General features: G+C 45.9%; 1 protein-coding gene across 1 annotated transcript in view; it reads left to right on the top strand.

Moving 5' to 3' along the window:
- Window positions 1–13012, top strand: part of Ptprn2 (protein tyrosine phosphatase receptor type N2) — a 761869-nt gene that overhangs the window by 693275 nt on the left and 55582 nt on the right. The window contains 1 exon segment of the mRNA XM_038337154.2: window positions 11049–11196. Coding sequence (XP_038193082.1) covers window positions 11049–11196 — 148 coding nt within the window.

Raw genomic sequence — 13012 nt, 5'->3', positions numbered from 1 at the left:
TAGTCCCTCAGATCAGAACTTCTACAAGCTGGTGGTTGGGTCCCAGAGCCTGCGGTACTCAGACTCAAAAGGCAGGCTGATCAAACTAGGTGACAGCCGATAGGAGGACAGAAAGAGTCAGAACAACCAGCCTTAACTAGATGTAGCTCTAGCGCTTCAGACCCAGCTTGCCAGACAAACCACCTGCCCTGACTGTAAATATTAATGGTTCTGCATACTGGGAAAGGTGGTACAATTCCTTTAATTATTTTCCATTTCTGTTCATCATTGTATTTTACCAATGTTCATATAACCTTAATTTTTAAGATGTTAAATAAAATAATGAGAGTCATAAAATTGTTCATTTCTAATTCTTTGAGTGCCTCTGGGAACAACAGCCTGGCCGTATAAGCATACAAGGACCGTCACCCTCATCAAAGCAGCACCATGTCCTACAGTCTTCACACAGAGATCCCTAACCCTGTCCTGTGCCACATCAGATATTACACCGAGCTGAAAAATCCCAGAATGAAACAGACAAGGCTTCCCCTACTTGTTATGAGTAGGGAAAAAGGACAAAGTTAATTAATTATTTACGCTTAATCAGAATACTTCCGGGGAGTACTGTGTTCACTGATGCTTTCTGTCTTGACTTTAAGTCTACAAAACTGCGGTTTTGTTTTTTTCTATAAATCTGCATCACAAAGTCCAGTGGAAGCTGAGCATCTTCAGGCTCCTGTGCCTCTGGGTACCAGGAACATCTTTCAGAGCTCTCTGGTTATCTCTGTGTCGTGGGCTGGGGTGCAACCCAGAGCCAAGGTGTTGACCTAGCATGCTCACAGTCCCAGGCTCTGTTCTTAGCATCCCAGTGACAAGCAATGAAGATGACCTGGAGTCTAAGCTAGTCTTCAGGCCATCTGGGCATCTAGAACCGTTTGTCAGTGGAACTTGTAATTCTCAACTTCAGTCTGTATTGGGAATACCGAAAGTCAACATTATAGAGCGACAATGCATTACTAATTGTTCAATTTCCAATAGACTGTGCTCTGTGCAATTAAGATTTAGCCTTTTTTCTTTTATCTTTCAAAGCAAGTGAAATGTGGCTGTTTCACTTCCAAGGAGCAGGGCCACCCCGAAGCAACTCCCCATGATACTTAGGAAGGGCACACCATTCTCTTGAGCATTATTTGACGCCAGGGAGTTCTTAGTTCATGCATTTTCCATTAGAGAACGGATTTGGGAGACGGATCTCCCTATGTAGAGCGGGCTGGCTTTGAACGCTCTCTGCAGCTCAGCCAGCCTCGGACGCATGCTATGATGACAAGGCCTATCCTGCCAAACCTCGATACATGAAAAGGATTTTTAATGAAATTGATAATTTAACAGTGTCTGTGGCCTTAAGCCCCCCCACACACTGAACTTGTCATGTCTTCCCTGTGCTGTTGCATCACCTTGACTTGTTCATGAAGCCTGTTCCTCCACTTTTACTGAGTGTTGACTGAGGACTTTCTCTGTATGGTGTTTGGTTTTGAGGTATTTCTACTGCACCAAGGATTTAAGATTTTTTTTAATCCTCACAGTTTGATTGGTTTCGATAAGAGGATGGAGAGTACACTTCTTAGCCACTTGAAAAATCACATTGAAAACAGCTGTTCAAAGTCCTTGGTTAGACCTGGTCAGCTTGAGAAGCAAAGCTTTTAGGAGACAAGCTTGAAAATTATCCCAGCTTACGCTTACCGGCCAAGCCAGCTCTTAGCCATGTCGGAGGCTTCTGCTGGCCAACTATATCTGCTCTGCCACTCCCCCAGGTCACTAGGATAAGGGGAGCCTGGCATTTTACTGTGGTTTCCAGTCAGAATGCCTCATTCTTAAAAACATTCTGCCAAAGCAATCTCTAAACTGCACTAGGAAGAAAAACTCCCCAAAGGGTCTTCCATTAATCCCCACATTTATTTTTGTCCTGTTCCTCCTTCTCAGGCTCTACATGGAGAATCCAGAAACAGAGTTTCAGAACAGCACGTCTATTTTTATTCTCAGGATACTGGCAGGCACCTGCCCTCACTCTTAGGGCTCCCTGGGACCTTCATGTTGTAATGGGTGCACTGCTTTTAAGATGGACAGGGAAGTTATTTGTACCCCGATGTCTCTCTGTTTTTCTGTTTTTATAGTCTGTGGCTCCTGTTCCAAGTGCATCTTTCCTAAGCTAAAAAACAATGAAACTTTCCCCACTGATCACTTGACTGTGTCCTTCATTGAGTTTTTCCCATGCAGTTTTGAATTTCTAACTTTGAATATGTAATGTTATTGCCATATTATATAAAGAAACAGTATTCAGGGTGTGCCTGTTATAAATCTTTAGATCACCAGCAAGCTTTACCTAAGCAAATGAGTGCTACCTCCTAAATCTTTGTATCCATGTGCATGAGGGGAAGGCGAGTGGCCGCACCTACTTTATCCTGCAACTGGTTATATTTTTGCTGAACTTCAAATGTCTTATGTTTGGAATTCTAACACTTGACAAGAATATTTCCATTCAATGTATTAATGAAGACAGGTGACAGTGTTTATTTTTAAAGAAACAAAGGTCATCAGTTTCTTCCAAATGGCATCGATGCGTCTTACTCCTTGTTTTCAAAAAGCATTAGTCTCACTTGTGACACTAAAGCTCTAACCTCCCTGTCTTGTCACAGAAAACATGAACGGATTTTATTCTGCCACAAAAGGTCTGACCATAGCATCAGTTAATTAAAGGGCATTGTGCCGTAATGGGCTCTCAAGTAAAAACGGGGGGTTGGAAGCCGAGCTTTCCTAGTACTAATTGCTCCAAATCAAGTCCTCCAAAACTCAGCTTTAAAAAACACTTTCCCCAAGGTGGGCATATGCTTGCTTTTTTGCAGAATCACTGGGAAAATGAAGCTTTGTGGGGGAAGTTTCTATGTGCTCACTGTCTGTGATCCCAGGGGCCTCATTTAATGCTGACATCGATGTTCTTTGTGTATCCTGACTCGTGAAATAGTGCCAGGTGGGTCCTGGTGGGCCTATTTCTGAATGCTGCTCTGTCCTTGCTGTGTTACAAGGAATGAGTTTATTTTCATTATTCTATTTGATGTTAGCAATAACTCTTTCCTGAGTATTCACTTCTATCACAGTGGGGGATAAGAGCCCCCCAAGAAACACAGTGTCTGTGACCTTCAGTGGGCCAGCCTAGTACTGATCCCCCTAGACTACATCCTGCAGCTGTGCTGAGTTTCCTGGGTGCCCAGGCGGCTGCCGTGTGTAGGAAGTAGCACCAGGGATAACTTAGGCCTGCACCACCTCCTGGCTGCTGCTCCAGTCTTCCACTATGAGATACAGAAACGTTTTTGCTGTCAAGTAAAATGTCCCAGTTCTACTGCCAAGGTTGCCTTGTTGCCTGCAGTCACATGACACTTAACTGTAAGGAAAATGCCTCTAGTTCACCCTCAGAAGGTATCAACCAACATGAAGAGGATAGGCAGCTCTCCTTGAAGGAAGACAGAATCAGTGTCTTGTAGGCTCTTAGTGGGCTCAAAGTTAGGGAACTGCTGATCTGGGTTCTAGATGTGTACCCTTCAGATTCCAATAATGTTTCATTCAACCACATGGAATCATGTCATTCACAGGAGAACAGGTAGAGCCGGAGACCATCGTGCTAAGCAAAGTAAGACACTGAGGTTTTCTCGCAAACGTGAAATCAGATTGTACAAATAGACTTGAAAGTATCTGAGAGACTCTAGGGACAGGTACGGGTGCAGCAGGAGTGGGAACAAGAGAGGGAAAGGAGACAGACTTTTAAAAAGAGGAAAGCATATCAGAGACAAAACCTTAGGGTTAGAAGGGCTCTGGAGTAGAGCTTTCAGGGCCATCATTGTGTTTCCAGGGCTACAGGAGATGCTGGGACAAGAGCCACAGGTTCGCAGCTGTTTCCTGGACTGCCTGAATGGAAGAGTCAGAAGGGAAATTTATAGTGAAACATTTCAAATAACTTATGTTGCTGTATGCTCTGAAACTTATAGTCCTATGTTTCAGAGGATTTGGAGAACATCCATAATCAATACAGAATTTTAGTCTGCAACAGGGTCACAGGAATCCCAGGTGACCAGCAAACACTTTCTGCAGTGGCCGAAATACCAGTCTCCCTGAGGAAAAGTTGGTTTCATGAAGAGTGAAAGCTGAAAACATGGTGAGAACCGAGCAGGGGGTGTGTGTTGACAGGAACAGGCATTCTTTAAGTAGACTGGGGCCTGGGTGAAGTCATGAGATTGGGATCCTAGGGATGAGGGAAGAGCTCAGATCATAGGACAATAAAGTCATTGGGTGATGATAGGTCCCAGATCATAGGTCAAGAAAATCATGAGATGATGGAAGGTCCCAGATCATAGGACGAGAAGGTCATGGGATGATGGAAGGTTCAAGATCATAGGATGAGAAGATAATGGGATTATGGAAGATTCTAGATCATAGGACAAGAAGGTCATGGGGTAACAACAAGTCTCAGATCAAGACATGAGAGTCACGGGGAGATGATGGTGGGACTCAGAACATAGGACATGAAGATCCCATATCATAGGATAGGTGGTGATTATAACTTCCAGAATCATAACGCAGTGTCCTAGTCAGGGTTACAATCGCTATGATGAAACACCATGGCCAAAGGAACTTGAGAGGAAAGGGTTTTTATTTCAGTTTCCACTTCAGGTAATAGTCCATCACTGAGGAGAGTCAGGGCAGGCGTTCCAACAGGGCAGGACCTGAAGTCAGGAGCTGATGCAGAGGCCATGGAGGAGTGCTGCTTACTATCTTGCTCCACACAGCTTGCTCAGCCTGTTTTCTTATAGAACCCAGTACGACCAGTCCAGGGATGGCGACACCAAAAAATGGGCTGGGTCCTTCCCCATGAATCGCTAATTAAAAATGCCTTGTAAGATTGCCTACAACCTGGTCTTATGGGGGCATTTTCTGAGTTGAGGCTCCTCCTCTGATGACTTGTGTCAAGTTGACTTAAAACCAGCCAGGACAGACAGTAAGGTCATATGGAGTGGTGTGGGCAGGGCATGACAGCAGGTCCCAGTTAGAAAGGTGAATGCAGAGCTGGTTTTGAGCTGGGCCTCCATTTCTGAATGGATCTGCTCAAGCAGAAGGCAGCAGGGACTGCAGTCCTATGGGATGGAAACCAGCAAGTGAAGGGGAAGTTGATCAACATACGATGCTGACCCACCCTTGTGGATTTTGCAATGGATTAAATGCCATCAATACATTTCTTCTTAAGTGTCAGCTACCTGCAGTAACTTGTGGTCTGAGAACATTGTGTACAAAATTAAACCACTGGAGAATTTTAAATGATACCCTTTGAGTCCCGTGATAGAATCTTGAGCCTTCTCACTTCATTCAGGCAAATCACACTTTCTTAATATCAAATCAACTGTCACAGTAACATGGTGTTCAAGTAAGAAGTATTCCGCTTAGTAATAGCCCAAAGCACAGGAATGATGCTGCCAACTTGAATGTGTCAAGAAAAAAGAGCCTCACTATGTGTCCTTTAAAGGAAAAAAGTAAAATTTCTCAAAGAAATCAAGTGTTGGGATTGATCTAATCAAGATAAAATCTGAGTTATTGTTACTAAGTTGTTACTAAGTTGCTGTTGTTAACTCTTACTGGCTTAATTTACAAAGGTATCTCCTAGGATTGTTACAAGGAATGGCACACTATGTAGAATGTCCTGCAAGACTCAGACACCCACTGAAGCATTGGAAACTGTCCATGCTGGGTAAACACTCACACTGATTTGTGAAGAAGCAACGAGAGTGGCTGTGACACAACCAGCCCTCCCACATATCAGAAAAAGCAGAATTGAGTAAAGAGTTGTGTCTTCTTTGGTGTTGGTTGTTGGTTGCTTTGTTTCATTCTGTCCTTATTTTCTATTCATTTCTTTATGTTATTTATATAACTAGAAAGTCGTAATTTAAAACAAAACCCCTAGGATTAGGAAAATCGTTCTGTAGGTAAACTGCTTACCACACAAGCATGAGGATCTGAGTGTGAATGCCAGCACCCACATAAAAGTCAGGCATGGTGGCATGTGCCAGTAATTCCCGAACTAGCGACAGGAAGATCGGAGGAGCTCACTGGCCAGCTAGTCTAGCCAAATTAGCTCCAGATTCAGTGAGCAGAGACTGCCTAAAAGAATAAGATAGACAGTGAGTAAGGAAGACTGGACATAGACCCTAAGTCTCCACACCCATACACCCAGATGTGAACATGTATGTACACCAAAACCAAAGGTCTCCTGCCATACAGTTCTCACCGCTGTGCTTATACATGCAATAAAGATGTTCATCTGGCCATTTAAAGAAACTCACGCCTGAATACCCTCTACAGAGTAAGTGTGGATACGGTTAAATTGTAAGTCTATTGGCCTGGCAGCCAGAAGTTGGCTGTTCTGAAAGCACTGCCCAATCTCTTCTGGTCCCACTGGTCCTCCTGGAAGAGCAGGCCACAGGACAGACAAAAATATAGCAATTTTTGGTTTTGCTTTTACTGATTAAAATGTGCTATTTCACTACAAAGGCTGAGCCTCCCCGCAGACTCTTACCACAAACCACAATACAGAAAGGAAGACTTCATATTAATTGCTGCAACAAAATGATGGACAGAAAGCCACCTAAGGAAGGAAGAGTTTGTTTTGCCTGGTGGCTTGAGGAAGTAGTCCATCAGGATGGGGAGAGATGGTAGCTGGCGTGGCAGGAGTGTAAGGCTGCTTGCACACTTCTCAGAGGACCAGGGTCACAGGCAGAGGAATGCCAGCACTAGTTCCCTTTCTCCTTTCTCAGTTTGGGACCCCAGCCCATGGATGATGCCATCCAGACTCACGATGAGTCTGCCTTTCACAGACATGCCCAGCAGTATTACCTCCTAGGTGAGTCTAAATCCAGCCAAAGTGACCATGAAGGTAAACCATTGCCAGAACCTAGAATGTGGCTGAGAGACGTGATCATCATCTCCGGTCCATGAACAATGCTACATATCAATATTAATAGGGAATGCTGATCAAACAGAGATGTGTGGGACCAGGCACAGCCTGGTGAGCAGTGCTTGCTGAGAGAATGAAAACCTTAGATCAGTTTCATTGCAATGAAGCTTATCGAAAAATGACTAAGTTCTCAGGAGGAAATGATGGTCTCAAGACCTACCTCATCCCCTGCCACCACCACCCAAGCTGAAGCCTAGAGCTCAGGCTGCATTGAACTTGGAAGTTCAGAGAACTTGCTGTGACTCCATAGTGAAGCTGACTGCACAATTTAAAGAGCTGTGGTTCACATGAGTACAATTCACAGGGTACGCTTCAACACATGGTACCTAGGACCAGGGTGATCCTGCCAGGGCCTGTCATAGAAGCTATTGTTTTGCCACAAAAAAGGGCTGCTGTTCATAATGGGTTTCCTGAAAGGGTTTTCTAAAGGAAAGCCAGGGTCAACCTCTCTGCCCAGAGTCATTAGTGCCTGCTTCTAGAACGAAAGAAGCATCTCATACTCTGAGGATACAAACCTAACTGATCCTGTTGCTCAGTCCCTACACCAGGTCTGGACTCAATGACCCTGCCAGGATTTCACAAAACTGAAGTGCTATACTGTGCTAAGATTGTGTTACCCGGTTAAGGAATTGGTGAGAGGGACCCACCAAGAGGGTGCAGCAGGTCAGGGCTCTTGTCGTGCAAACTTGATGACCTGAGTTCAGTCCCTGGAATTTACAGTGGAAGGAGAGAGCTGACTCCCCTGACCTCCACATATACATTGAAGAATGCGCACACACGTAATATGCACAATAAGAAATTTTAAAGAAAAAATTTGGTACAAAAATATACCTTTGATGTTCCTCAATGATTATTTTTATTCATGTGTGTGCATGTATTTGTACATGTGTACACATTTACATGTTAGTGTTCATGTATGCATCATGTGTGTTGCATATATGCACATGTGCACATGTGAGTGTGGACACTGGAGGATAATGTTGGGCATCTTCAACCACTTTCCGCCTTATAATTTGAGGCAGAGTCTCTCGCTGAACCTGGACCTTTCCAATTTTACTGAACTAAGTTTGGCAAGCAAGTCAACTCCATCTTCTCAGCACCAAGATCTCAGGGTCACACCACCATGTTGCTTTTTACATGGATGTTGGGTCCAAACACTTTTGGTTCTGCCCAGCTTGCATGGCAAATTCTTTCCCAGCTGAGCCATTTCCCCAGATTCCGCCACAGTTGTCTCCAGGGAAGGTGGCTGTGACTCCATTCTGGTTCTGCCCAGGTTTCCATCACTCTGTCTCACAGGCTCTAGCTCCAAGCCAGAGCGCCCTGAAGACCAACAGTGTGTGGGAAGGACAGACAGACTGGCAGAGACTCTGTTGAGACTCAAGGTGCAGACAGTTGCAACGGGTCTTCTAAGCAGGCTGCCTCAGTACTCCACAAGATCTCACAGTTCTGCTTAGAGGATCTCCAGGATCCCTATAGATATTTTTCATACCCACTGACTCCCAGAGCACAGGACTACAGGGAGGAGGCCCAGCAAGGGCACAGGACCATAGGGAAGTGGCCCAGCAGGGCACAGGACCCCAGGGAAGTGGCCCAGAAAGGGCACAGGACCCTAGGGAGGTACTCACTGACTCCCAGGGCACAGGACCACAGGGAAGTGGCCCAGCGGGGCACAGTTAATATCTACATGGATCCTTGTACACTTCTGTCAAAGGTTCAAGGAAGCTGAGTAGGGTTCCTTCCATTGTGAGTCACCAGGGACAGAAGTTCTTGCCTTTGCCTTCTACTTGCCTGTGACTTGGAGTGTGTGTTAGCAGTGAGGACTGGCTGGGAAACTGCAGCGGCTCCTTCAGCAGTGGGCAGGAGTAAGAAGACTGTGAGCCCTTGGCTGGCTACCGAGGACTGGCTACTTTATGCTAAGAGACCATGTATGTGCAGGTATGCACATATGTGCACATCATTTTTTTTCTTGTGCAGTCACATTTGAAAACCTATGTCTGCATATAGCATTTAGCAAACTAAAAGTCCACAGTTGAGGCTGAGGATAAATCTCAATGGTAGAGCACTTGCCTAGCAAGAAAGAACAAAAAGGGGCAGGGAAGAGAGCAGGGAGGAGGAAAAGAAAGCTGAGCTACACTCATCTGAACTACAGACAACACTCTAGAGGACAGGACGACTCCATCCTACACAAGTCCCTCATCAGCTGGGTGTGGTCCTCTTAGCAGATCTTCCTGGAGGTCTCCTATTTTCTGGAGTGAGTGGATTGGTTAACTGTGGAGGCCACACAGTGTCTCGGTGGCAGGGAATGGTCAGAGGACTTTATGTGCTCAGCCACCAGTAAGAGTAATGTGTGCTCACTGGCAAGTACTGGGACAATGAAGCCTAGGACGATCCAGGCTCTAACTCTGCTTCCTCTGGCTCGTGTCAGTTAATCCCTGAGATATTCAGATTTCAGCACAGATCTTAGCAGCTCTGGTCTAAATGGTTCAGCAAAGTTCTAACTTCTGTGTAGACCCCTGTGTGAGAGAGAGGCAGGCCCAAAAGCAGTGGGTCTGAGTTCTCTGGCTCTGGACTTGTAACATGAAGAAGTCTGCTTATTGGGGTTTATGTCCTGCCTAGTTCCCCACAGCAGGTAAGCCCCAAAGAAAATCACACAGAGATTTCCATAAGTTATAAAACTGATTAGCCCATTAGCTCAGGCTACTTATTGGCTTTTGTAGTTTATATTAACCCATTATTCTTATCTATGTTAGCCACATGCTCAGTACCTTTCTCAGAGGGGCAGCTCACATCTTGCTTCTTTGGTGGTCTGGGCAGAACTGCCAGAAGGAGCTTCCTGCTTCCCAGAATACTCTGTTTACACCCAGAATACACCTCTACTTCCTCTCTGGTTTTCCTGCCCATACTTACTACCTGGCCAATCAGCATTTATTTAAAACATGATTGACAGAATACAGACAATTATCCCACACCCTGGACTGACTGACCCAAGATGGTTGCCTGACCCCATGTTTCCACGTTTGCATGTGCCTCCCATGCCAGTGTATGTTTTGTCTGTGCCTGGTGGGTTGGTAGCATTGTCTGAGAACACCGTAGCTCCTCACTAAATAGGAGTCTGTATGCACTGAGTGGCACTCCCAGTGTGTGTTGTCAGCAGAGGGGGTGTCTGACCCTCCCAAGCCCTTGGGAAGCTGAGTATCCTGCCTCCTCATTAGAGGGCCTGGTTAAGGCTGTGTTTCTGGTTTAGTCTCTACGCAGAGGCTTTCCAGCAGGACTTTGGCTGGTTACAAAGTGGTATTCAAGCAGCTTACTTGCTATTTTTTAGGTAGATAACTCCAAAGATTACTGGTTTAAGAACCAATGGTCTTAGAAAGAGGAGAAAATGAAAGATTTGCCATGCAGGGTGTCACTTGCTAAGCTCCACCCCCCAGGGTTTTTGGTAGCTGTGTTTAGTCCTGTTGTTAACTTTGGTAGCTGTGTTTAGTCCTGCTGTTAACTTTGGTAGCTGTGTTTAGTCCTGTTGTTAACTTTGCACCACTGCTTTCTTCTCTAAGTTCATTTGACTTGTGTCTTGATCTAAGGAGTGCTGTTCTCAGGGAGGTTTTTAAGCACACACCCAGCTACCCCTGCTCATAAGTTTCCCATGGCTCCTACTGTCAGTCTGTGGACATCCCCCAACCCTGCTCCTCCTTGGACCAGCTCTCCTGCTCCTCAGCATAGCCAGCACACTGACCTGGCCCCTGGGTCCTGTCTGTTCCTCTTCATCCTAGACAAATACTACTGTCTTATGGCAGGCCCCATACCCCAATTGGACCTGTTTTTCTCACCAGTTTTGTCTGCCTGTCTTCTCTAGCAAATTACCTTTGCTCGAGTGCACTTCACAGTTCTGGTCTCAGTGCTGAAGCTCGGTCCCGGGGTGGGAAAATCACACACATCTTGAGCCAAAAGCAAAGCTGCCCTAGTTCCAGCCCTCCACACTTCCCAGTCCTGGATCCCATGTCCTGACTCTGTGCATCCTTTTCAGGCCTACATGGAAGACCATCTGAAGAACAAGAACCGACTGGAGAAGGAGTGGGAGGCTCTGTGCGCCTATCAAGCAGAGCCCAACAGCTCACTTGTGGCCCAGAAAGAGGAGAATGCATCCAAGAACCGTTCCCTGGCTGTGCTGACCTGTATGTACCTAGCCTGGGTGAACTAGCAAGGGGACAGGAAGTGGGGACTCCTGGCTGTGATTTACTCTGCCAGCCACTGTGGTCTGCAGAACCACTCAGCTCTACTCTATTTCTGTCCACTGATCTGAGCCTTCATTAACGCCTAGTGCCTTGTTCCCCCTGCAGCTGTACCATCCCCAAAAGCAAGTCCCCTTCTCTTGACCCAGTGGAGAGCTCTGAAAATGGCCAGCTGGGGTTACAGGAACCCCAGTGGGAACTAGCACTATGACTGTTTGCTCTAGTGTAGGAAACCTATGGGATTCTATAGTCTGTGAACATGTGGGACTGTGGGTACAGGCATGGTGATGAACACAGAGCTATGTATCCCAGGTTAGCATTAACTGGTGTCACTGGTACAATTGGCCTACACCTCCATGGCTTCACTCCAGTTGGATGTCACTGAAGTCCTGAAGCCACTCTGTTGGAGAAAGACTTAGTTTCCTACTGTGTGCTTAAGATTTACTAGGTGGCCATGCAAGACACAGAGCCCCTGGTATAGGGACTGGGCATGTATATCATCATAGTACCAGCCCCCCCTCATCACTGGCCATGGGTATCACTGGTCCCAAGGAAAGTATGAATTTTGACTAAGCCTACCCAAAGAAGCCCTCAGTTACCAAAGTCTCCCATACAAATAGGCATTCGGTAAACGTTGGTCTGTTGATGATGAATAAGGAATGTGACTAACTTGTCTTCGACTTCAAGACAAGAGGTGCTTGTTCATATTCCAGAAATAATAAAGTGAATTTTTCTAGCCCAATTTTGAGAGCCTAACATAGTCATTCTGGCCTCAGGTCAGCATCAGAAGAGCCCACAAAATGTGGATCCATGCTAAGATGACAGAGCACACCTTATCACTGAGCCCCCACTGGGCTTTGCAGCATCCTGCCCAGGGGCATCTAGGGACTCTTATTCCAATAGCAAAGCACTTTAGCACCCCCGTCAGTCATTCCCCCTTGATTGCTGCTTAGAGTAAATGGAGGAGTTTGGCCTGAGCTTCAAGGCCTGAATCCATGTGCCAAAGTCACACAGAATGGTGAGCCTTTAGAATCCAGACCACCCTCCAACATGTGAACATTTACCAGAAAGAAGCTGGCATTCCATGCTCTACTTTATGGGGTCAATTCCTCATTAGACAGCTGTGATAAGAAACTGTTGTAACTAACAGATTTCCTATTTAGAAGAAAAGCAAACCAAGGAATGTCCAGTCAACAAGCAGGTTTTGTTAGACACCAGCTGTATCAGACGGTTGACAGGTGCTGGCATGGCTGAGGACCAGGCTGCTGTCCCCGCAGCGGAGTTGGAGTGGATAGAGGAAATGGGGACAGAGGGTGAGGTAGAGGCGAAAAGCAGGGGGAAACAGGATGAAGGCTTCTGATTGTAGCGTGAATTCTAGTTGATCGTAATAATAAAAACCTGGAGTCAGACATGGGGTACATGCTGAAAGATAGAAGAAGTAAAGAAACCAGCCACTAGAGAGACTTTTTACCTCTGCCAAATTTTCAGACTGAAGGGAGCAAGATCCTGTCTTCACGAATCCTCAGACTGAATGCCATGAACTCCTGTTTCTTCCACCTTATATTCCTCTCTCTGACCAGCCATATCCCTTTTTGTCTCCACCTCCCTAGTAGTGGGATTAAAGGCAGGTGACTCCCAAATACTGGGATTAATGGTGCAAGTCACCACTGCCTGTCTCTGTTTCTCTTTTAGAGTGGATCAATCTGGTGTAGCCCAGGGTAGCCTTGAACTTACAGAGATCTGTCTGCCTCAGACTTCC

Source organism: Arvicola amphibius, chromosome 7 (genome assembly GCF_903992535.2).
Source record: "Arvicola amphibius chromosome 7, mArvAmp1.2, whole genome shotgun sequence".
Taxonomy (NCBI): domain Eukaryota; kingdom Metazoa; phylum Chordata; class Mammalia; order Rodentia; family Cricetidae; genus Arvicola; species Arvicola amphibius.
Note: the sequence above shows the minus strand (reverse complement) of the source record. Positions and strands in the feature narration are given on the sequence as shown.